Source organism: Talpa occidentalis, unplaced genomic scaffold (assembly GCF_014898055.3).
Source record: "Talpa occidentalis isolate TD23 unplaced genomic scaffold, MPIMG_talOcc4v2.1 talOcc4.6, whole genome shotgun sequence".
Lineage (NCBI taxonomy): Eukaryota > Metazoa > Chordata > Mammalia > Eulipotyphla > Talpidae > Talpa > Talpa occidentalis.
Window position 1 is genome coordinate 112,826,600 of NW_023604972.1, and position 26,483 is coordinate 112,853,082.

Sequence of the window (26,483 nt, forward strand, 5' to 3'; positions counted from 1 at the left end):
TTGAGCTAATATTTTAACATCTATTACCAGTTTCTATACCATGATCAAAGGAGTTTTGGTTATGCTTTTAAATATTTCTTTATAATCACCTCAATTAGAGCGAAGAGATCATTCATGAGAATGTTATTGTAGTATGAATTGGGCAATAAATAAGACTTGCCACTTGGTCTGAGGTTGGATGATCAGGGATAAGGCAGTATTCGCAAGGATTATAGGTTAGAAAAGAGGGAACAAAGAGGGAATGGATGAGGTAATAAGACTAATCAGAAAAATTAAACAAAATCAGTCAAGGGTTTTCAGGGTAATGATTTTGGCAATCCTAATAATAGTACTTGCACATTTCGGGAATGTAAAAAGGATGGAGTAGAAAGTAGGTTTTTAGTAATTATAGAGTAAATATATCTCCCTTTTAAAAAGATAAAGCTCTTAAAAGAGTTACTCTCAATGACAAATGCTAGGACTCTTTCTCCTATAGCACTGGGGATACCTACCTTTAAAAAATGAATGTTGCTGTGCACCAGTTAGAATTAGTAGGCTGTGAGAGACGTACAACAGTCTTAAGCAAGTGAGGGAGTTATTTCTATTTCTGGAAGAGGGTGGGGTGACAACTGCACTTCATTTGTATCTCTAGGCTCACTTGTATTTTTGAGTTCCACTTCACGTGTGCACTGTTTTCAGGGTGTCTTCCTAATCCAGCTTGCTGCAAGTACATGAGGTCTCAGTTATAGACTAGAAAAAGAAATAGGGAAGGCAGAATTGTGTAAAGGGGCTCTTTGAAAAGTCAGTTCCTCTATGCATCTTTTACTTCCATCTCCCTTGGTGGACTTAGTCACATGACACCCCCAGCAAGAAAGGCTGGGAATAGACTCTTTTATTCCAGGTAACATAAAATAAGGTTGTTGTTGTTTTTCCCTTGGTGAAAATGCCCTTTTCAGATTACTGAGAAAATTGCTTAATCAGTTTGTACAAAAGTACAAATGGGGGTAATTTCCAAAGGTGGAAGGAAAGAATGAAAGTTGGACAAGGTAATTGAGCAGTCTGCCTTTCGACTCCAAGGAGTAGCCCTGCCCTGGGGTGTTTTCAGTGCATTTGATTCAAAATAAATCCAATAGTGTTATTATTATAATGATACCTTAATAATAAAAATAATCCCCATTATAATGTTTGAACAGTAGATCCAGCGAATGTTGGGCATTTTTTAAAAAATTCAGATTGAGTTTAAAAACTTCACCTAACACATTATCTTTTGAGTTTGATTTTCCAATGATTTAATTTTTAATCTGAATGTCATACATAATAGCCTTTGGCTTTCAGTCTTTTCCTTACTAATGTTCTTTAATTATATAGAATTCAGTTTCATGTGATTATCTGAAGAGGCAGGAGTCTTTTGCAGAATCAGTCTGATCGGATTTTTTGGCTTTTGAAAGGAATACATCTTTAGAAGTCTTGGTTATCAATGGAATCTGGGGTCCTGTATCTCTGTTTCTTTGGCACAGTGGATACAATTGTGATTGCTGAGATTTGTGAGATTATAAATTTTATCAAGAGGACTTTACTGATAATAATAAACCATAATAGCAATGCTGGGCCAAATAAAGTTAGGGTATTTTAACTACACACCAAATTTAATGGTATAGTAAAAGAAATTAAGAATCCCTTTAAAACCATAAGTTTGGTATATGTAGTTTTGTGAGGAGTGGGCATGAACTTTAGGAATCAGAATTTGGTTTGGGAGTGAGAAGTTGTGAATTCTACACTGAGTGCTGTCATTGTTACTCTGACCAACGACTTCAGTCTTCTATCGAAATTTAGCCCATTCAAAACTTTCAGTAAAAAGCTACAAGTTTCTTCCCTTTTATAAAGTCTACTCTTCAACTGTAAGGATTGTAGACATTTATGATCTGGTAATAATTAAACTAAAAAAAGCACTTATAAAACTATTTCTAGTAGTCAAAGAACTTTTCATTAAAAAATGGGTATTAGAGCAGATTAAAAAAATGAAATGAAGCCGTTGCAATAAATCATGTTCTTTAAATAATGCTATTGAATTGGAGGATGGAATATCAGCTTTGTAATCCTGGGATCTGAGCTGGCCTAGAAAAATCAGAGAGAAGAAAGAAATCCAGACACTAGCTCATAAAATAGATGTTGGAATGTAGTGGATTTTCTTTAAAGAGGGAAGCAAGACAAGGGGGAGAAGTCAGTTCTATGGGACAAACTTTTAGTTATAATTTCTAATTCTTATTTTAATCTTGTAGAGGATGTCTGAATGTATCCAGATCTCATTTGCCGTTTGTAGAATTGGCATTTACACGGTAAGCAATATGTATTTTTGTGGTACCAAATGTCATGAAAATGTGGTGAAGACCAGAGTGCTGGAGAGCCTGCGAGCTATGGAATTGCCCTACACTGCTGGAAGGCATGTTGATTTGTACAGCCACTTTGGAAAATAGCGTGGTTGAGGGCCAGCATAGTCTGTGCTTTACCAACTCCACTCCTACCTGTATCTTTTAGAGAAATTGCTGTGCAGTTATATGAAGATCTGTGCAGAAATGTTTCTAGGTGAAGTACTATAGTAAAAGCGGAATATTAGAAATAATGCAGATGTCCATCAGTAATATATTGGATTAATAAGTTGTGGAATTTTAATTAATTTTGTAGAATAGCAAACAGCAGCAAAAATGTGTGATGGAAATATCTAACAAACATAATGTTGACCAGAAGTCACCAAAAATACACACAGTACGATTTCTTTTCTACAAGGTTCAAAAACAGGAAAAGCAAGCAATACATTGTTTTAGGGTTAACTATATTGGTAGATAAACTATGGGGTTAAAAAGCAAAAATCCAGATGTGTTTACCTCTAGAGCAACAGCTCTGACAGGGAGTGATTTTACCCTTTTGGAGATATGTGGCAATGTTTGGAGATGTTTTGGTTGCCTTGGCTGATGGTGGTGGAGTGTGTTGAGATGAGGCATGTTTGTTCAACAGGTAGGGAAAATTACACATTGTCAGTGATGGCGTTTCAAAAAATCGAAACAAGCAAGGTAGAAACACCAGTCTTGAGAACCAAGCAGCGGGGCTCTACTCCGGGGGAGCTAACTCTCTTTCCCTGAAGCACAGGAGATAGTGTGTTCTCTATAATGTAATATTGGGATGTGTTACAAAGAAGTAATTTAGCTTTTGAAACAAAAAGAGTCCTGTTAAGTGGATCTAGACTATTTGGGGGGTATTAAACAATATTCATTTGGTTCTGGTCAGGAGGAAGGAGGGGAAATAAATTCAGGCCAAGAATTCATGTTACAATTGTGGGTCTATGACTTTATGAAATCCTGCCTATGGAAACTAGCCATGCTTGAGGATGTGATCTTGGAATGAATCTTTTGTGGTCAGGTGTGGATTAATGTGGGCTGAGGACATGGTGTAGGACTTCCTTTTGGAGCATTATGGTTACATGCCTTGCAGTTCCCACCAGACTTTTCTGAGTTGGGAACTGATAGAGCTAGAAGCACAATGGTGAACAGCCAGTTGGTGGTGGCTAGAAGCTAGATGTGGGTTGGATGGTCATCTGAGCCTTTAGCCCAGCCTGGGCCAGTGTGAACCCCTTTGATAAAAAATGAAAGGGGAGAGGCCTAGAGGAATGAAGTTAGGTCAGTTAATCTGCCCCTCCAGGGCAAGATTTTAAACATACAAATATGTTTAAAGCATATGGACCCCACTGACTCATGACCTCTTGGTATTGAACACCTGCATTTACTGAAATTCTGATGAGTGAAGAATGAAATCGAACTAAAGAATATTGGTTAAAATATGCCTGCCTAGCAATTTTGGTTAGTAATCAGAGCCTTAAAAAAATCTCTTTAAATTCATTTGCCTTTGTAGAAAGTAGTAAATGCTATCTTACTAGCAGAGACAGCTAAAGACATTCATCTTTTTAGAACAAGAACAGAAAAAAAATGGCATCCAGATTCATCCTGAGATGAATATTCAAATATTCACTCCTCATAGGTAGTGATCACCTTTTTATCTAACTACAGCATTTGCTTGTACCTGCCCCAGGGGGTGTGTGGGGGGAGGGGGAATAAGGAGAGCTACCTTTACTATTAAAATAAAATGTCAATATTTGTATTACTGTTGTATATTAATATTGCTAGTTTTAGTCTAACTCTTTAGATCTGTACAAATCCTTGCCTTAATTTTAACTGGGTCCTTGTAATTTGTGTTACTATATTAATATGTATATTAAGGATATACATTGTTGCTGAAACAAATGTAATATAGCTGTAATATAGTGGTTTCAAACAGCCTGAATCTATTCTCTTCCCATTCTGGAGGTCAGGACTTTACAGTGAGTTTCGCTGGGCAAAAAATCCAGATGTTGGCTGGGCTGTGTTCTTTCTTAGGCTTTAGAGAAGAATCTGATTCTTAACTTTTTGAATTTCTAGTGGCTTTCTGTTTTCCTTGATTCATGGCTCTCTTCCGGCAATGGTATCATTCTGACTTCTGCTGCAGTTGTCACATTTCTGTTTGGTCACATCTTCTCTGACACATCTGACACTCTAAAGTCTTCCTCTTTGTAAGAACCCTTGTGATTAAATTGGACCCACCAGAAAACCCAGGATAAGCTCTCCATCTCAAGAGCTAATCTTTATATCTTTTTAATCACACCTGCAAATCCCCTCTTGCTGTGTAGGTAAGATAGTTACAGATTTCAGGGATTAGGACTGGACATCTTGAAGAGGAGAGAGAGGACACTTTATTCTGCCTGCCACAGGCACCAAAGAGATTTCAAAAGGATACTCAGTACCACCTCACATCATTCCTGGAAGGAAAAAAATCAAGGATGGCAAATGCTGATCCTGAGTTTAGGGCATAATTATTGTTTATGACACCAGGGTAAAATATTTATCAGATAGACTGGAAGTCCTGCAGAGCAGGTTTGATAGGTAACCATGTAGAAAGCAGAGGTGCTGACTGTACTGATTTATCCCTGTGCTCCTTCAAGATTCCAGCATATGTATTTTTATAAACTGTGGGATGCTGATGTGTCATGCAGTCATGATAGGGGGAAGTTCCATCACAAAGTAAGGCACATGTTAATTGAAGAAATTCAGCGTGAATGTAGACTTTAATGGAGTGAAAGTGAATTAATTCAAATATTAGTTTGTTTTAATAAATATCAAAAATCAAATTAACAATGACAAACAGAATAAGTTTCTTTTTCACAGAAAATCTAAACTGATAGTCAGTTTGGAGTCCAACCTTTTGCTTTGATTCTGTCAGGGATGTCAGCTCCTTCTCACTTTTCTTTCATTGCCTAGGTTTTTCTGCTCATGCACAGGCTGAAGACAGTTCCCTGCTCATGCAGCTTTGTTAGTTTGTGGCAAATAAGTGATGGCCAAACAGTTCCCTTTATGGGGATGACCTGGAAGTGACCTGAATCACATCTTTTCCCTGGCTAATTGCCAGAACTTGAGTCACATGACTGTGTCACCACAAAGGAGGCTTGGAAATGTGAATTCTAGGAATATGATGAGATGTGATGTGATTAGATACAAAGATCTAGGAAGAAACTGAGGCTTGCAGTCCTATTCCTAAAAGGGAGAAAAGAATGAACATTGAGGAACAATTTGCTGTCTTTTTCATGAGGAAACAAACTAGGGTAGATTCAGCTGTCTTTCAGCAACTCGTTAGTGCAGTTCACCTTGAGGAAAGTGCGTAGAACAGAGCTGCCTGTCACCATTAGTGCACAAATTAAATGAACACAGTTTTGTTTTGTGTTATTTGTCTCAAAAATCCAGCTTCTGGTTGAATCAGTATTGAGATTTTATGGGCCAAGATAAAATCTAGTGTTTTATTTGTGAATATCAACCTATTATATGTATTTTGTCCATAGACACATGTATACCTGAGTAGAGTTAATCCTAGTAATGCTATTTTAGGGTGTGTATGTAGATTGGGGATTATATGGTTTATAACCTAGGAAATGGGAGTTTATAATAACTTTCTTTAATAATAAGGTTGTCAAGTATAGTATCTGACTAATGTTGCTAATTTTCATGGCATGGGAGTTTAAAGTTTTAGGTTTAATGAGCTGTTGAGAGCCACAAATGTCCATCCTAATGTCTGTTTATACAGTGAAGGAATTGTACCATGACTTGTGCGAGATTGATGGGACTGCCATGTTTTTTGAAATTGGAGCGCTCATAAGAGCAAGATAAAATCTGTTTGGTTTAGGTGTTTTATTCTGGGGAATGTAAAATGTATCCTTTTCTTTCAGGATCAAGGCTTCTCTGCCAAGATCTTTGTGACTTAGAGTGGCCCTTCCCTTTGAGTCAGACTCCCTTTCATCCCTAAACCTGCCTCTGGTCTGGGCTTCCTTTCTCAGTGACCTGCACATTAGTCAGGAACTGGACTCAATCCCCAGCTCTCCCTGACCTCTTCATCATGCAGTTCCTAGGATCAACCCTCTTCCATACTCTCTCTTGGCTGCCATTACCAGGTTCTAGCATCATTTCTTGCCTAGAAAACCTTAACAGCCTCCTCCTAACTGGTCTTCCCTTTCTAGTCTTGCCCTTTTTCATTTCTCCATTCTGCAACCAGCACAGTCTTTGTGAAATGCAGTGCTCATTATACTGAAAACCACTTTGTAGATCCCCATTGCTCTTGAAGCCCAGAATCCTTACCATACACAGTAAATGCCCTGCATGAGCTAGTCATTCTTATTCATATTAAGCATTTTCTTTCCTTTTCTTCCAACTCCAGTGTTATTTATTCTGGGTTGCAGTTTCTTTTCTACTTCTTCCTTTCTTCCCTCCCTCCCTCCTTCATCAACCAGCTGTTCTGTCACCTCTTCTTGAAAGCCCTCCCTACCTCCAACATCTGGGTTAATAACTACTCTTACTAGGTGTTCCCTTTGTTTGCACTCTACAGCCTGTAACCAGCTAGGCACTTGTATCACACTGTCTTAGAATTGCTTGTTAATTTTTCTCTAATTGTAAACTCAGCACAGGTAGTGACCATGTCAGTCTGTTTCTGCCTCCCTGTTTCCTCTCCTCATCAGCAGCTAGTGGCTCTTGTTAATCAGCATCATCATCACCACTGGCATTTACTGAGAAAGTCATTGAGCTCTCCAGAGTATTGTGCAGAAGGAATTATTATCCTCATTTTTATAGAGAGGAAACTGGGGCGTGGTATGGTTTAACATCTTTTCCACCTAGCAGACACAAGATTTGAAGCTAGAATCAGAATTGATATAATTAAACCCTTAGCCAGCACATTCTAATACCTTCCAGATTGCAGGTGTTCAATATGAATTTGTTAAATTTAATCTAGAATTGTTTCTCAATATTTGATATTTTTGGCTCTGATTTAATGACAACTTTGAAGGGACCAAACTTGTCTTTTAGTGTCCGCCTGTTGTAATTGTTTCTTCATGATTACATTAAGGCTAAGCAAGAATGTCACATAAGACAACATTGCTCCGGGCCTCCCCTGTGGTGCAGTGGTTGAGTGCTGGGCTGCAAAGTTGCCTGCAGCCTCTGCAGCGCCTGTTGGATCCCTGGCCATCAGGTGAGGGTCTCACATGGCGCGCAGACCTCTCCTGCCGCCCGCTGCTCCCCTCAGCAGTGTGTTTCATCAGTCTGCCTGTTCTGTTCCCCGCTCTGACTCTGGTGAATTATCTCACCCTTCCGTGCTTCTGACTGTACCCAGTGCTTGTATAAATAAATAAATAAATAAATTTTTTTTTTTTTTTTTTTTTTAAAAAAGACTGAAAACCACAAAAGATTAAAAGAAAAAAAAAAGACAACATTGCTCCTTGGTATAATGCATCTCCTGAAGGTACATGTTGCTTATTCCATCATTGGTGATTGCTTTTTCTTTCTCTCTTTCTTTCTTTTTTTTTTTTTTTTGAGTTCATAATTATCCTAAATCTCAGAGACTGTTTTTTTCTGGCTTTACTCTGAATTCACAGATGTACCTCTTTCAAACCTGTGTTATCCTTTTAGGCATTTATTACACAAGCTATATTTTTTCATTATAATGAATGACATATTTTGAGGTCACATAAGGGGCTATCTAAATTAAGGTCAATATGACTGACTGAATTTTTGTATTATTTTTAGACTTGTAATATTTTGATCTAGATGAAACCTTAAGGAGAATTTTCCCTCATTTGGATCATGGTGTTAAACAATATGTTCTCTCTGGGTAGTTTTCTTGGTTAGACTGTGGTGCTGTTGAAGAAAGGGTTAAGAGTTCAGCTTTCAACTGTGTGGAGATTCCTCAACCTACTAAAGATAGAGCTTCCATAGGATCCAGCAATTCCACTCCTAGGTGTTTACCCAAAGGACACAGAAACATTAATTCCAAAGAGCACCTGCACCCCTATGTTTATAGTAGCACAATTTACAGTAGCTAAGCTTTGGAAACAACCCAAATGCCCAAAAATAGATGACTGGATCAAGAAGATGTGGTACATAAACACAATGGAATATTACTCAGCATTCAAAAAAGATAAATACATGCAATTTGCAGCAACATGGATGGAGCTGGAAGGGCTCATGCTTAGCAAAATAAGCCAGAAAGAAAAAGAAAAATACTGGATGATCTCACTCATAACAGGAATCTAGAAAACCTAAATAAGGGACCAGGGAAAAGAATAACTATAAGAAAGAAAAAAAATCAAAATCAACAAACAACTATGAACCAGAGACATACTTGGGGGGGGGGCGGCGGGGAAAGGAGGAATTGGGGTCAAAATCAGGGGGTTGCAATTGTATGGGAAATATAAAAATTAAAAAAAAAAAATCAGTGATAATTTTCTCAGGACCAAAACTGTCCATCCTCCTCAACTCTTTGATAAGTTTTTATAGTTTTGTTCTGTGATAGTATCTACTTAATAAAGAAACAATGAAATAATTAGTTAAATGAAAAAAAAAAGTTCAGCTTTCAGGTGTTTGTTCACAGTTTTTCATGTTCAAGGCTTAATGGCATGAAGGGAGTAGTGGCTATAACGGCAAACATGTTACCACTAGTGGAGAAGAAATTCTAATTGTATATTCTCTGTTAAGTAAACTTTATATGTGAAATATTTTTCTCATCTTCTGATTTAAGATACCCTAATTTAAAAAAAATTCAAATCAAAAAAGAAGCAGTAGGAAGTTCTAGTTATAGGAGGATTCTTCTTTACAAAAGGCCTTTGTGAAATTTCTTTCGGTAATTATCAGTTGTAGCTGTGTGGTTGTGTAGCTGTGTGGTCTATAAGAAACTCTTAGAGTTATTTAATTTAGGAGCTTAAAATATTTTTAGTTTTCCAACTTAAAGAACATGTTGGCATCATTAACTAGAGTATATTTAGTTGATGGAAATTTCTACCCTAGGAAATGCACTTTTTTATGTTCTCTTTTCTTGGATGGTTGAGTTTATTTTCTTGACAAATGTTTAGTGTTCTAAGGACTAGTACTTTTCTCTCAGTAATTTATTTTTGACAATGGTTAAAAATTATTCTAGAAGTTAGGCACTATCCAGAATATGGTTACTCACATCCATGACTTGGGAACAAAATTGTGTTTTAAATTTTTAAGCAGAGTTGATAGATTAATATGAGGATGATGTAACTGGCCTTAGTGACAAGTTGATCATTGCTTTGTAGAACTTAAATTTATTTAAACACCAACTTGATATATTATACAAAGTGCCTCTGAGTTCAGACTTATTTCATTCTGGAGAATTTGTGTCCTCTGTATCCCCTTGGGTTTACTAGGGCTCTGGTATGCAGTCAGTACTCAATGCCATTGACTAAGTGGTTATGCATTTCTTCTGGGTGGGAAGAACAGGGTGCCTTGCTAAGTCTCCAGAGGCTCAGCACCCTTCCCTGTAGCGTGGATCTCATGGATGGTGTTCTCACTTGGAATATCCTCTAGCACTGACATTTTCACTGGTTTTGTCCATGCTGTCTCTAAATTGTGCAGATAAGTGGCTAGCATGTTGCAGGAACTCAGTAAATATTGCATGAATGAACAGCGCTCTAATCAGCATGGTAGAATTGGTACATACATGTCCTGGGATACACAGAGATTGTCTACAAGGTATGTGGGCATTGATAGGATTGTGGGGAACTCTTGCTCATCTGTGGAGATTCTGTTTGACCACCTTCCCTTTCATAACTGCTCTACTTCCAGTTAGGAGAGAAAGTCCCTGCTCTTATTTCTGAATCTTATCATGGTATGTTGGCCTCTAGTATAAAAACCTCCAGGGCACAAAAGAAAGGAAAAATCCAAGACATAGTGTTGGTGTTGAGAAAGTAAATGGTGCTAATATGACTAGGTAAATCATTTTCAGTTATTTACTTACAATAAATTGAAGGCAAGTGTACTCAAATTGTCAGTTGATCATTAAAAATAATATTGATTAGTCATCATTTTTGTCACATAATTAGAAGTTGAAAAAATCAAATAATACCATTGTAGCATAACTGTTCCTATCTACTTAATTAAAACAAGTTTTGCAGGACTTATATCTACATATAAAAATTATGAAAAACCGATGTTGAACCATATTTCAGTCTAGCAATCTCTACATTCTATAAAAAATATAGCCCATTTATCTCATTAGGAAATGCATTTCCGAAGAGTTTTGCTTTTTTTATTAGAATGGATTGAACAACATTTAATACATATTTGTATTGATCAGTTGTGGACTAATAATTCTTAAAAACACAATCCATAAGAACAAAAAATTTTGATGTTTAAAGCTCTGTGGTCACAGGAAATTTAAAATTTAAGATGTCAATTACATATACAATTCATTTGCTGGGAAGCATGATGGGGTGAGCAGTAAAAGATTTTTAAGCATAAAAATATATTAAGATTAAAATTATGTTGGGCATATGGAAAAAATGAATTCAAGAAGAAAGTATAAAAATAACATGACAAAAAAGAAGAGGAATTTGTTCTTTTTTAAAAAAATGAGTGATGTTTTTCAGCTCTATGATTTTAGAGTTTTTTTATTCATGTAAGAGATTAATGGTTTTATTTATAAATGTGGATATGTATAACATATTAGAGTTTAAACATGACTGGACAGTAAGAGAAGTGAATGGTGGTGGTGTCTTTACTGAGACAGGAAAGCATAGTATAGGGAGCATTGAAGATGAATGACCTTGAGTTTAGATGTATGAGTTGGAGGTACTGTGTTGGAAAGGCATTCTTACAAGCTCGAGGTAGTGTTAAAATGGGAGATTTGTAAAAGTGAGAGTGTCTTTCTGTTTGGTTCACTGCACTGTGCTTGGTCCTCAAAACACTGCCTAACCCCAAGTAAGCATGCAATACTTTTTTGTCAGTTGGATGGATGGATGTAATTTTGGATGTCTTCATTGCAGAGAGGATTGCTGTTGCACCCGCTGGCTCCCAAGGTTAAAATTCAGTTCTAGTTTCCTGTTTTCTTTCTCCATGGAACCATATGATGATGATGATGATGTGCTAGAAAGCATACATGACATCTTCCTTATTATTTTACACTTTGTGATATAATGCTACAATATTAAAAAATGCATTTTCTCTTTAGTCCTTATCCTTTAAAAATGAAATTACTTTTTTTCTGTCTGTGCTGTGGGGGAAGAAAAATCTTAGACAAAATTTGCTTCATTGTATTTTAATACTATCTAATCTTGTTTTATTTGTTAACACTGATAGTCAACCAGGACATTTCAACTGTCATTCTTCAGCTTTATCTGGTTCAGGTTCAGAATACAAATTACTAATTATGGTTGGGTTTCACAAAACCACTAATGATATTAGGATTCATTTTCTTGTGTTATTTTTTAAATGCACAGTTTATTCAGCCAGTGCTTTTTTTTTTTAACCCAAATACTGTGCTATGGTGTGGCCCTGTAATCTCTGCTTTAACATTTTCACAATTATAGGCAGCAATGTGGAAACTTTCCTATATTGTTATTCTACTTTCCTACCCCATTCACATGAATTCAGCCTGCATGAGGAGATAAGCCAAAATTTTACTGCCCCGTATGTTCCCAAACACTGCTTTTTGTTGTTAGTGCCTGGCAAGAGGAATTAATGTGCCTGTTCATTTCACCGAATTTCATCATGTAATTTCCTGTCTAAACTTTTAATTTGAAAGGAACATAAACTGAAGGGTGTGTGTGTGTGTGTGTGTGTGTGTGTGTGTGTGTGGTGGGGGGTTAAGCTAATGTAGGGGATAAAACTTAACTGATTTGGAACATGAAAAATATATAAGATGGGGCTCTCAGCTCTGCTTGGCAGGAATGAAAGATCTGTTTACAGTAGAGTTATTATATTTTATGATGATAATTATTTGCTGTCATGGGAAAGAAGAAAATAGTTGCTGCTATGGGAAGAAAGATCAAAACTCAGCAACCCCTGGACATACGACATGCTATAGGAATATAGTTTCTTAAAGAAATGAAAATAGGTAACTGGAATTTGGTGATTTTTTTTTTTAGGGAAAAGGCCATTTTTTCAGTATTAGATCTTTTAAGAGTCTCAAAATAATCCCATAAAGCCAAGCAGATTTAGTTGAGTGACCAGGAGCAAATATTTTATAATCTGGACCTTGTTCTCAAAGCTGAGGGGGTTGAGTGAAATTCTGACTAAAATCCCACTGCTTTGGCGTTTTGTGAGTATAGCCTTGGTTGTAAAATAGCATTGAAACTAACTTAGACGGTGACTTCAATAAAACAAAATATAGTTATTGAAGTGGGGATATACATTTGAACTTAGGATTGTAGATATTTTCATTGTACAGGCTATACCTTTGCAAATGTAATAAAATAAATCCCACATTTCTGAAATACTGTGGGCTTATTACATATCAAGTCTATAAATATCCATACCCAGTGTGTGACTAGTTTGACAAATACTTATTGGGTATCTACTGTGTGTTAAGTAGCACTCCGGAGGTGAAAAAGCATTCTGGCCCATGAGGTATCTACTTTCTGAGTAGGCTTCATAAATTTGAATCTGGTGAGACATTTTATTTAACTTATTTAACTTAGTCCACCTGGATTGTAATCATAAATACCAGACACTTAAAAAATAAAGTGAGGTCTGTTAATGGGTGTGATTGGCGGGAAGGGTTATCTCCTCCTACAGGATGTGGCAAGCCAGGCATTCTCCCGCGGCAGGTGCATGGCTGCAGCTGTGATGCCAGAGACCTAGTGATACCATGACTCCCCTTTTGAGTCCATAAGGAAAGTCACATTGAGGTTGTCCTATGACCTGGACAAGACTGTGCTTGCTGACTGTGCTTGCTTCCACTGACCTTTCTTTCTCCAGAATTTTAGATTGGAAAAGGGGAAACTTTTTTTTATTTAGCCTTTCGCTCATACCACTAAGGTCTATCTAGAGAAGTATGGATTTTACTTATTATTCCATCTGCATTCCAAGTTATGCAAGTGGGTAACTTGGGGAATTGATGGTGTCATTAACTGATGACAGATTAGACTTCAGTTAAAGTGATTATTATCACTTTGGTGTCATTTCTTTCTTTCTCCCGATCTTGGTAACCTCATCTGTAAAACAAGGGGGTTAGACTGCAGCATCTGGGAGTTTCTTCTAGATCTAGGATTCTGTGTCCAGAAGGATGACCTGTTAGTCATTTAGCCTTTGCTTTACAGCAACCTGTGTTTTCATCCTATTAGAGCACCTTGTTTCTGAGAAACAGGAAAAATCTGCTGAATATAAAGAATTTTCTCCAATAAAGTTGAAATAAGGGGATTTTCATTGGCTTGTCAAGTAGTCAATCAGCTTAACAGAAGCCCCGTGTTCTCTTGGGATTTGTGTCTACTCCAAGCATTGTGCTCTTTGGATTGGTAAGTATGTATGGGACTTCCAGACTCAGACCATACTCAGAAGCAGCAGGTCTGACCTTTAGACATCTCTATGGAAACAATTTGGAGTTCTGGAATTCATTGTAGTGCAGCTGCATTGTCCAAGATAAGGAGTGGTGCTTGTTGTATGTAGCAGTAGTTTAGGTTGGTACCATGGGAATTGGGTTAAAGGAACCACACTTGCATCACTGCTCTTCTTCCCTTTCTGCTTGTGCGGAGAAATAAGCTTCCCAGTCTGTATCACAGGGCATATCTGGGTAGGAGTGGGAAGAGTGTAGAAAGAAGAGTGCAGAGTAGAGGGCACTGTCCCGAATGCCGTCAAGAGAGATGCCTGCTCTGCGCCTCTCGAGTGGAGGGGTTGGGGGTGGCTGAGGAGAGTTAGTCCTCCGTCCACTCCAGGCCTTAAACAAAGGTTTGTTCCGTGCTTGAAAGCTAACACATTTAGGTTATTTGGGGAAGTGATTTCAGATTGCAAAATGAAAGAGCACTTTCCACACTTTTCTGTGTCTGTGTTACCTGAGTCAGTTGTACCAGGAAAAGGGGTAGAAATTCCAAGGGCCAGGAGTGAGAAAGTTAACTGTGAAACAGTGTGGTAATCTTGTTTTGAGAACATGTTGCAATGTTCTATGCTATTGATTGTCTTATTTGTCAGAAAGCAGATAACTTGGTCATCATACTGTTTTCTCTGAGATACCCAAGACTTATTATAGTCATTTACTTCCCCTGCAGTGTAACAGTTTATGGGCTACAGTTGAATTTTGAGTTTTGAAGTTTTCTTAACCAGGAAAATGTGGGCTGATTCTCTCCTACTCCTCTCCTTTAACCTGTTTGTTTCCCTTGCAGTCCATTTCAGAGAATTTCAGTCTTGGGAAGGAGGAGATAAGTAGGATAATTAACAAAAATATTGAGTTGCTGCAAAATCACATTTTCAATCCTGGCAAGAAATGATTTAGGATTGTTTGTAGTTTTTTAGTTATATATCTGTGCCTCTGGCATGCTAATTAGGAATTGATAATGGGACCGTTTGATAGTAACCAACCTGATTAAGTTGATGTATGTGAGTATATATGAATGTGGGGAGGGGTGAGAGCTTGTGTGTTTTGGGTTTGAAGAGTGTGGGGTCCCTCTATCTGTGCCCATGGGTAAGTGCTTCTGCATCACACTAGGCTGCCTGTTCCTGGGTTCGAGGCCTGATGAGTGCCTGGCTGGTCCAGCACCATCCTAGAAGCACTGTGAGTTGTCTGCTTGGTCTTCCTACCAATTGTAGACCCCTCTACCCTGCAGGGGTGACTCTATCTCTGCTGGAAAATGCAGGTGCAGTAGCTGTCTGGACTGAATACAATCTTGCCACTCCTCTCTGTATGGACTGGTCTGTAAGATCGTTCATGCCTCCAAAGATGTGTGTCCTACAGAGCCCATGATAGCTCCCTTTGGAGTCAAGGCCTTCTGATTCCATTGCAAGACCTCCCTTTCTTTTTTCTTTTTCTTTTTTTTTTTTTTTTAAGATTTATTTATTTATACAAGCACTGGGTACAGTCAGAAGCGCGGGAGGGTGAGAGAATTCACCAGAGCCAGAGCGGGGAGCAGAGCAGGCAGAAGGACCGAAGTACACTGCTGAGGGGAGCAGCGGGCGGCAGGAGAGGTCTGTGCGCCATGTGGGACCCTCCTCTGGTGGCCGGGGAGCAGCCGGGGATCGAACCGGCGCTGCAGAGGCTGCGGGCAGCTTCACAACCCAGCACTCAACCGCTGTGCCACCGGGGAGGCCCGTGGACCTCCCTTTCTTGACCCTCCCCCCCTTTTTTTAAAAGTGGGCTTAGACAGAAATACTACTTGAACAGAATAAAAACTTGACGTCCCTCTGTGAGTATCCATCTGTAGTAGGAGGATGGTTTGATGTCTGAAGTGTTAAGCTTCCCAATAATGTGTGGTTCTAACTCCCTGGCTGACTTAGCAGATGTCTGCAAACAATCCCCTACCTTCATTTAAGTATGTTTTGCAAATATAAGGTGTTATTGTTATGGCAGCAAATAATGTAAGTTAATAGCCCTGTATTTACATACAACTCTGAAAAGAAACCAACTGTAGAAAAGAAACCAACAATTGTGGTCTGAAAACAAGTACCTATCCCCTATTTTGCTGGAGGCACTTTCTTCGTGTGGGCTTAGAAAGGAGGCAGGCTTTTACCAACAGGAAGCCTCACCAGACAAGCAACCAGGTACTAGGGTTATTTCTTATGAAATATGTTTGCATTTGTTTTCAGTGTTGAAAGCAATAAATGATTATGATAAAAATGAACCAAACTACTTATCTGCTTATTTAAACCTGATTCCACTGACCTTGACCCTCACACAGAGCTCCTTAGATCCAAAATCTAAAAGCATGATTTAATTTCCAAATAGGAATTTCCTTTTTTTTTTTTTTTTTTTAAGATTTATTTCTTGATGCACACAAGAGCTAGGGTATAGGCCAGATGTGTGTGTGTGTTTGTGTGTGTGTGCATTGGGGGGGGGGTTTGAGAGAATTCACCAGAGACAGTGGGGAGCAGAACAGGTGGATTTACTGAAATACACTGCTGAGGGGAGCAGCGGGTGAGACAGGAGAGGTCTGTTGTGCCATGTGGGTCAGCTCCCTGGTGGGGATAGAACGAGTGCTTCAGTGGCTGAGACTTAACCCCTTGCGCCACCAGCGAGCCCCACTCAAAAGGAATTTTATTTTATTTTATTTATTTTTTTGTGGGACCCTCGCCAGTGGCCGGGGATTGAACTGGTGCTGCAGAGGCTGCGGCAGCCTTGCAACCCAGCGCTCAACTGCTGCACCACCAGGGGAGGCCCTCAATAGGAATTTTAATAGAGAAATTTGACCCATTAATCTTTTCAGCTCAGGTCACAAGTTAAGTATTGACTGCTCATGGCTGGCTGGGTCCTTGGGTGAAGTGTTGTTCTAGATCTGTCTGCCGGCCCTTGGTTTTGGGTAGGATTGCCCTGGAGAGGGATTGTGGGCAGTCTAAGCAATAATTCACATCTACTATTAACATCCATGATTATGTCCTTAAAATAAGTTCCCAGATATGAAATTATTGATCCAAGGTATGGATTATTTAAAGCCTTTTTTTCCTCTCCCCAATATATCACGACTATCCTTCCAGAAACATCACACACTTTACACTCCCTTTTGTAGAACTCCTTTATCTCAACTCTAGAAATTACAATTTAAAGTGAAACAAAATAAAATCTTTACCACCTGAGCTAAAATAGTATCCTGTTGATTTTGTTTATCTTTTACTGAATAGACTGTAAAAGTGATTTTTAATTTTTTTTTACTACTAGTGAATTTTTTCCTTGTGCTTATTTTCACTTGTATATTTAAAGTTCTTTACATTGTCACTTGTTTCTGGCACCTCTCTCTTTAAGAGGCAAACTAAGGCATATTAAACATTTCAAGAGTTTATTTGAACAGAAAGCAAGTTGTGTGGAGTTAAACCAGGTAGTGACAAGCAGGAGGTGTAGAGTCTCCACTGACAGGATTTAGCCTGCGTTAAAGGAAGAAGTAGGGAGCCCAGAGAAAGCCTTTTCCAGAGAAAAAGTGGAAGCAAAGCAAGGAAATTATTGGATTGACTATAGCTTAAGTTGTGTTATTTGGGAACACTTAGGTGACTGTGGTTGGTTGACCTTTGGTTTTGATTTCTTAACCTAGAAGCATCTCAAGCTCAGGATTTTGTTTTCTTAGGTACTAAGGCATTAAAGCTGACTTAGTCTAAAGGCCTCCTAGGTTGATTACTATATACTTTGCTTTCCAGCCATTAAAACAGAGTAAATGCAAGAATAAGGAAAATGATGAATTGGATTAGAGTTTGGAAAATTACACATATGTATCTATGACATTAACTAGTCTTTCCTGAGAACATAAAGTCCTAGAATTGAAGAACTCAAGTAGTGAATACAAGGTTACACAGTCATCCCCATAATTGGCTCACGACTGTGGTTAGCTTTTCCAGATCTTGTCCCTAAACAGCCATGACAGCATTACATGAAGATCACAGCAGGGCTGGGACAGGATTTTTAGAGGCAGGCAAAGAGCTGAGAAAGATTAGAAAGCAACATAAAGTTGTTAGAGTCCAAAATATAAAGAAGAACATGTGTGCTCTAATGACTAGACACCACCTGTGCGAATACAATCTGTAAAAAATGTGCTGTCATTATATTACGTTTTGTATAAATGATTTCACCCAAATGGCTCACTTTGCTCCCCATCTTTCCCAGATGAGTAATGCTGGTCACGTAACTTACGTAAGGACACATGTTAGTTTTCAGGTCTCTGTGTTCAGGACACACCACTTTACTAAGTTTCTACTATGTGCCAAGCACCCAACTGGGCACTGGGGGTCAGAAATATATTGCAAAGACCCTTTGCAAAGGAACCATCATGGGAGTCTTTGTGATTAGAATGATAGTCTAATTACAGTTATTTACATATTCCTGTCAAGTCCTTTATGTGTTAAGATTAGTGAGAAAAGGGCCTCCCTGGTGGCACAGAGGTTGAGCACTGGGCTGCGAAGCTGCCCGCAGCCTCTGCAGCACCGGTTCGATCCCCTGCCGCTGGTGAGGGTCCCACATGGCCCGCAGACCTCTCCTGCAGCGACCGCTGCTCCCCTCAGCAGTGTATTTCGTCAGTCTGCCTGTTTTGTTCCCTGCTCTGGTGAATTCTCTCACCCTCCCGCGCTTCTGACTGTACCCAGTGCTTGTATAAATAAATAAATAAATCTTATATAAAAAAAAAAAGTTTAGTCAGAAAAAAAATACAGACCAAAATAGAGACCCAAGCTATTGCTCTAATTGATCCTCAGACTTATGTAGTGGCTAACAGAGGCCAATGACCTTCTTTCTGTGATACCCCAAAACGTTGAAAAATAAACTTCAAATAAGTTATTATATAATTTGGTATTAATTCACATTCCTTATATAATAGAGGCTTGTATAGACAAACTATACAGCAAGTTCACTAGGTTAAAGTGTTAGCACACCTGAAACTGAGAACAATCTTACGAACTTTTCTCCTTTGTTAACTGGCAAATAATCTTCATGATGATTTTGGGTCATGAAACACTTCTGTTCAGACACCAGCATCAGTATTCCATGGGAACAGAGTTTGACAATCTCTAGTTTAATTCAAAGGAGACCTTGCTTATTTTTAATAGAAAAATTGTGATAGTCCAGTTTTTTTTTTTTTTAATGTATTCTATTTCCTGTCTGTCTCTCCCTGCAACTCCCGGTGCTAGATTGACCTGTTTCATAGGAAGCTTGTTAGTGATTTTAAAATATTGTCTAAATACGCATGTTCTTTTAACTCAAAGATTGCCAAAATTTGGGGAAGGTTTTTTTATTTCTAAAAATACTAGTAACCTCACTGGTTGGTTAGACCTCACACAATTACTTATACTTTGTCCTACTTTTAAACAATTCCTTACCTCAATTATATAATTAATTATAACTTTAAAATCAGCCTACTTCAGTTTTTCTTTTGTGAATTGTCAAAGAACCTACTTGTGTTGAGTTAAATAGCCGAGTTTTAACTCAGACAGCTATGATACTTTGTGTTTAATCAGTTCTTCAACCTCCCTTACCAGCTTCTACTCCTTGCTCCCCTGCTGGTGCTGATGACATATTGATTACTTGGGCAAGTTCTTGGTGCCCTGTAGGAGCCGTGTGGCTCAGCTTCAACATCTGTCACATCATCCCAGCCACTCTTGATTGACCTTCACTCTGTGACACATCCCACCAGTGGCTAAACTAATGGAGAAATTTTCCCCTGTAGTAAATGGATATAGTGTCTTTATTGAAGAGTTGTTTACAGAAACTTCAGCAAGTTCAGGGAGGGAAAGCATTGGTAAGTTTCTAAGCAGGAAATATATTGATTCTAAAGAGCAACATAAACATTTAAAAATCTAGACCTCATAACTTTTGTGATGCTCATTTGCAACCAAAAGCATGTGAAGAAATGAATTGTTGCTTTGTACAAGGTGCTTTACTAAGGTAGTCTCTCCTCTAAAGAAAATTATCCTGGTTTTTTGATTAACACTTCTTTTGCCTGGAGTGGCATTGAAACCCTTTCAATGGAGCCCTGAATGTTCAGAGCATTCAGAAGCTTCTGAACACCATGTCACCTGCTTAGATTGGTTCTGATGTCTGCGGACAACTGACAGTCACACCAGTTACTCCACACCGTGTAGCACCTAGTTTTACTCTCCCTTTAGTCTGTAGTGGGTGGTGGGTAGCATTTGTTCCAATATGGAGAAATTTAGGGAATTTTAAGTGGCTGTTTTTCACATATTCACCAAATAGCTGCATGAACAAGCTTTTTGCATTCATAAAATTATAAACTGCTAGTGTGCATTTAAATAAAGCATATATAGAAATTACTCTATGCTTTTAGGAGTTGTCAGCCTTGACTGGCTGTTGAAAAATGGTAGCTTGAAAAAAGCTGTCTAGATCTCTACCCCCCCCCCCCCCAGAGATTCTGCTGTGTGTGGCCTAGGCATTGGGTTTTTCAGTAGTTCCCCAGGTGACTGTAATGTGCAGACAAGGTCAAGAACCACTGCTCTAAAGTTGATTGTGTTCTTAATTGGGGACACTCTAGGCTTAATTACTGTGCTACTTAAATGGGAAAGCGTGGTACACAGAGGATCTTAAAAAAAAAATGTGCTTATTGGCACCCCGTCCCTGAAGGTTCTGAATCAGTAGGTCTGAGGTATTTTGGAAAAGTGCCGCAGATAATTCTGATAAAAATGCCTCTGTAAACCAGACCAACAATAACCATTTAAAAAAAAACTTAAGAAACATAGTAAGAGCGCAGATAAAATATCTTAGTAAAGTTTATCAGGAGTCTCAGTTTTTGGTCTGCCACTTGTGGGTATTGCAGTGAAAGCATCACGTGACAGACTTTCCTTGTGGACCAGCGTGCATATTCAATTATTAAAAAGTCTGGCTTTCCTTAGTTTGATTATGTATGTGGATAAGCATCCTTAACGGATGCATAGGAGATAATTAAATAAAATACATAAATGTCAGAAGCCTCTAGACATTTATCTTTTTTTTGCTTATGAGTTTTGACCACATTAGAACTTTTGAAGTATGCATTTTATCATAAAAAGTGTGAGGTGCTAATTAAAGCCTTATATCATTGTTTGCCTTTCTTCCCTTTTCCTCCTTCCTACATTGGGAAGGGGTTTTAGGTGAATCACTTCCTGGGCTTCTGTACAAATTGGCAATGGTACTTTTTTTGGTTTAACATTTTAATAATTAGGAAAAATATGATTTAATTTAATGCAGCATATGATTGAAATTTGTTTGACGCTAGATTACTTAGTAAAAGTGAACTTTGTCACTGTTGCCAGGTAGGTCTTGAACTTTATTATTTGATTCATTTCAGAAAGTGATCTGAAGGACCCTAATGACCTTTTGTGTGCCCCCTTTTACTCCTAGAACTCTCCTGAGGGCAGATGCCTAATGGACAGGGACTTCAATCCACTCTACCACCTAAGGGACTCCCTCCTGCCACCCCAGCCCCTTTTCATCTGAGGTTTCTTTGGGCCACACTATTCATGTCCTTACATGTCCCTCTTTCCTCTGTCATTCTCTCAAGGCTGCCTGGTCTCTTCCCTGTTGTCCAATTTTATTAGCCCACCCACTTCTGCTGCTTTTATTCCCCTAACAACTTGGGCCTCCAGGGTCAGCCATCAAATAAATTCTTCGTAAATCCAATTCCAATCCCAGTCACACCAACTCTGATTTTTTGATTTTTTTTTTCTCCTGGCAAACTGCCAAATGCTATTTGCCAGAAACCAGTAGTTCCCCATGAGCTGGTTTTGAGAGACTGATGGTTTACTATCTCTCCAGGATCCTCTGTTGCTCCTTTGCAATCCTCTATACCTTTCAGATAAATAGGACTTCTTTCTTCATCCTACTATTAAGCATCTTTTCTGATTATTTGTGAACTTCCACCATATTCCTTCTTCCTTTGTGCTTGGCTATTGGCCTCAGGAATCCTTTAGAAGTTAGTGATAGGCATCTTTCCATTTTTCTTCTCCAAATGTTTCTGTATATTGTTGCCTCTTTCTTTCACCGCTCCCTTTCAAGGCTGATTGGCCAATGATGCTCTTCCCATTCCTTCTTTAACTATTACTTCTATTTCATCTTTACTGCCTTTTATATTTTTTCCTGTCTTTCCCTTCCAGTCTCTCACTCCGGTCTCTTCTACTCTAAAAATATTCTTACAGGCCTCCCTGGTGGTGTAGCGGGTTGAGCGCTGCACTGTGAAGCTGTCGGCAGCCTTTGCAGCATGAGTTGGATCCCCGGCCCACCAGGGAGAAACCCACATGGTGCGGCAGACCTTTTCTGCCTTGCCCGCTGCTCCCCTCAGCAGTGTCTTTGATCTGTCTGCCTGTTCTGCTCCCTACTCTCTCCGGTGAACTCCTTCACCTTCCCGCGCCTCTGACTTATACCCCAGTTCTTGTATAAATAAATAAATCTTCAATTAAAATAAAATAAAAAATTCTTACTCTGTTTCCCTTTCATTGCCTACCCACCTCTTTTTCTCCCCCTTATCTGACAAACCTCCTATAAGAGGATCCACTATCAGGTCTACCTCCACTTCTCTTAGCGACTGCAACTGGATCACGACTGGATCACCCTGCCTCAACTAATCTTACATGCACCCACTTCTTCCCACCCTATTTGCTACCTTTGATCTTGTTGATCACTTAACTTTGTGCTTCCACAATGCAACTTTATTCATTTTCCTTCTAATCTTTGAGTTTCTTTTCCCCTGTTCCCTCCACTTTCTTTAAATCTAACCTGTACTCCAGTGCTCCATGCTTGGCTTTTTTCCCTTTTTATTCTAGCTTGGAGTATAAATTCCTTTATTCCCATGACTTTTCTCCTTTGAACAGTCATTAAATTCAACATGTCCCCACACAGTACCAGACACTAAGGATTCTGATATGAATAAGGCATACTCATTGTCTTTGAAAAGTTTAATGTACATATATATGTATATATGTTTATCTCACCTATATCACCTCTACCACCTAGTCTGTGCCAGACACTGTTATAATGAGTTGCACAGGATCCCTAACTTAATGGAGCTTATTTTTTATTGGGTGAAGCCCACAAATAGCAAATGCATGAATACATGCAAGAATATTAGATGGAGATAAGAACTGTGGTAATTAATAGAGCATGGGGTCATGGGGTCAGTGTTATCAGAGAAATTCTCTCCACTGATAAGAAGGCAGAAGAAGACAACAGAGGAGACAAATTAATTCAACTATGCCTTACGTTCCTCATCTACAAAGTGGGAAGAACACACATACCACCGTGGGGGATATTTTGTAGATTATACGAGATACGTGTATTTCCTATATATGTGAAGTGATCCATGTCACTTCTACCATGTAGTGAAAACACTTTCTTTCTCTCTCCCCACCTTCCCATCCCTCCTCACTTTACCTGTAAGTCTTAAGCCTCTCAAATTCATCTTGGCCAATGAGCATTTTGTAAGAGTAGAAAAGATGGACTAGCAATTTAACTTTAAGACTAGATAAGAAATTAGAGTAATTACAGAAGTTGATGTCAAGAAAGAATTGGTAGTTTTAAAAAAATATTTTCTTAAATAATTATTTCATCAATTTAAAAATGGAAACATTAAGTATTTTTCTTAAGGCAGGGTCAGTAGTTTTAATGTCTTAGATATCCAAAGGGTGAGTTGGACATTGATGTTTAGGGTATAAAATTCATGTTTATCTTTTTTCTTAAATGGAGGACTTAAACTGTTCTGGCAGTTAGATCCAACACATAAGGTTTCTTGAGTAGCTTCAATTCTTACTCAAGATTATTACCATCTCACTCTTGGAGTTAAGACTCATATTTTGCCTCTCAGGGTGGAAACACTTGAAAAAGTATTTTTTTTAATAGGTTTTTTTTTTTTTTAATAGAGGCATGTTTTATTTATTTATTTGTTTGTTTGTTTGTTTTGTTTATGCATGCACTGGGTACAGTCAGAAGCGTGGGAGGGTGAGAGAATTCACCAGAGCGGGGAGCAGAGCAGGCAGAAGGACCGAAGTACGCTGCTGAGGGGAGCAGCGGGGGCAGGAGAGGTCTGCGTGCCATGTGGGACCCTCCTTCGGTGGCCGGGAAGCAGCTGGGGATCGAACCAGCACCGCAGAGGCCGTGGGCAGCTTGGCAACCCAGCGCTCAACCGCTGCGCCACCGGGGAGGCCCTGAAAAAGTATTTTTTCCTTCAAATATACATCTCCCTGATTTCCTACTAGATTTTAAAAAAGCTAGTTCTTGTTTGGCTGTATTTTTTTAACTTGGCAGGGCCCGTGTTAAAATGTTTATTTAGTAATTGAAAATGTCCTGAGACATAATTATGCTATTGGAATTGGTGAGTCAAGGCAACCTGGACTTTGGATCTCAGGACTCAGGATTGTTTCTTTGGACTGCAGTTTCTTACCTGTGTAGTGAAGATGTAACAGGGTGGTCCCCAGAAAAGGGGGAGGTTCCAGGTTTCCTGCCCCACCCAAAAGGAGGGTGGAGCTGAGCAGAGAGAGAAGCTGCAGAGGAGACTGAGGAAGGAAGGAAGCAGGATGGAGCCAGGAGACCTGGAGGAGGCACATGGAGCCAAGAGACACTTGAAACTACACTTGCCTTTTGGTCGTGGACTGGGTGACACAGATGTGGGTGAGAGACCCGTGGGGAGGTGACAATGGTGGTTTTTGTCCTGATTTTGATTTTGCTCTTTTCCTTCCAGATTTGTCTGGTTGTTTCTGATCCTTTTCTGTGGGTCCCCACTGGAAGGTGCTTTAGACTTGTGGCAGGCTTTGGGGCCTTGCTCTGGGCCAATCCTGCCTGGGTGGACTTTTACCCATGAGGGGACGGGTATCTTTGGGTGCTTGATTTAGAAACTAGATTCTTTGCATTTCCTGTATTGTTTCCTAATTGTATTAAAGTTCCTTTCCATTAAAGTCTCATGTTTTGTGTTGATGCGGCAGATGGCAAAACCTATTTAGAGCAGGCAGGTTTGCAGGTTTTAGGCTGCCCCTCTCCCTGCCCTGTAACAAAGAGACAAATGAAAATCTAGATGATGTCTATGTGTTCTTTCGATGCTATGAGTCTGACTTTTATAACCCGAGCTTATTTAAGTTTGCGCGACTTCTTGCAAGTGTTTGACAGTGACATTAATTGCCCCAAAGGGGCTGGGCATCTCCTCTAATTATTATTTTTTAAAATTTATTTGTTATTGGGGCCTCCCCTAGTGGCGCAGGTGGTTGAGCGCAGCGCTGTGAAGCTGTCTCAGCCTCTGCAGCGCCGGTTCAATCCTGGCCGGCCGGCGAGAATCCCACATGGCGAAGCAGACCTCTCCTGTCTCTCCCACTGCTCCCCTCAGCAGTGTATTTCAGTCAGTCTGCCTGTTCTGTTCCCCACTCTGTCTCTGGTGAATCCTCTTACCCTCCCACGCCTCTGACCTGTACCCCTGTTCTTGTGTGCATGAATAAATAAATCTTTTAAAAAAATTTATTTGTTACCAATGGACATTGCTTAAACATTGGTAATGGGAAGCTGTTGATTACCAGGTAGGGTGGCATCTGTAGAATTTTCAAATGAGCAAGTAAAACTTTTGAGAACTGAAGTTATACATGTTTATTAGGAAATGTTGCATGAGTAGATTGGCAAAATGTGAGGTGCTGAAAATCAGAGGCACCTGGATTTTTTTAAAAACATAATTCTTATAAACTCTGTAGCTTCACTCTACTGTGGTGTAGTGTAGAGTCTATCATGTAGAGGTCACATCTAACTTTTTTTTGTAGTAAGTTCCACATATCAGGAACTTGCTAGATTCTGGAATGCAAAAAAAAAAAAGTTTCTGGGAACAGCAGTGTAGGGTAGGTAAAAGGTATCAGGCTTTTCTGCCCTCCCGCCATTAGGATAGAAGATGGAACCCTGTGGTCCTGAATACATGCCTGATGGCGGGCACCTGGAATAGGGTGTGGGCATATGTAGATGGGATTCACCTGGGCTAAGACTAGGCTTTTAGGAGTGGCGTCATGGGGAAGCCAACAGAAGCCAAGAAGCAGAACAGAAGCCAAGAGAAGAAGCAGAGCAGCAGAGCCCACCAGAGAACGCCAGAGAGCCCAGATAGAGTAAAGACTTGCTGGGGGCTGGGAGGCCTGCCAGCCTCCCGGCCCCCCAATACCCCTGCCAGCTGTGTACCTGGTAAATCCCAATAAAAGCCTGAAAACCCACTGAGGTCTCCAGGACTCTCTTCTCCTTTACTGGGCCTGCATGGGATCATAGAGATCTGCTCAGTGCCCATTCCTGACCTTACAAGCAGACACATAAACAAATTATTTCAAGAGAACCTAATAAATCCTAAGGCAGGAACAGACAGGAGGCAGGGTGAGGTGGTGGGGGTGTTGGAGGTGGTATAGAGGGAGAAGGGACTGAAATCTGAGGTTCAGGAAAGGCATTCTGCAACTAGATGCCAGGGAGGGAGCTGAGTTATGAAAGCATGTAACACGTTAGAGTTAGCCTGCTGAAAACCAGTGGAAAGTTCATTC

At 39.4% G+C, this 26,483-nt stretch overlaps 1 protein-coding gene across 4 annotated transcripts in view; it reads left to right on the plus strand.

The window, feature by feature from the left end:
* Window positions 1–26,483, plus strand: part of ARL15 (ADP ribosylation factor like GTPase 15) — a 379,011-nt gene that overhangs the window by 21,157 nt on the left and 331,371 nt on the right. The window contains exon 2 of one of the 4 annotated variants that reach the window (XM_054687936.1): window positions 2,259–2,315. The exons of 2 other annotated variants lie outside the window; for them this stretch is intronic. In XM_054687936.1, coding sequence (XP_054543911.1) covers window positions 2,262–2,315 — 54 coding nt within the window. In that variant the 5' untranslated portion in view covers window positions 2,259–2,261. Of the gene's footprint in view, window positions 1–1,646; window positions 2,316–26,483 lie in introns of those variants that run through there. One more of the 4 variants, XM_054687935.1, reaches the window with a different exon arrangement.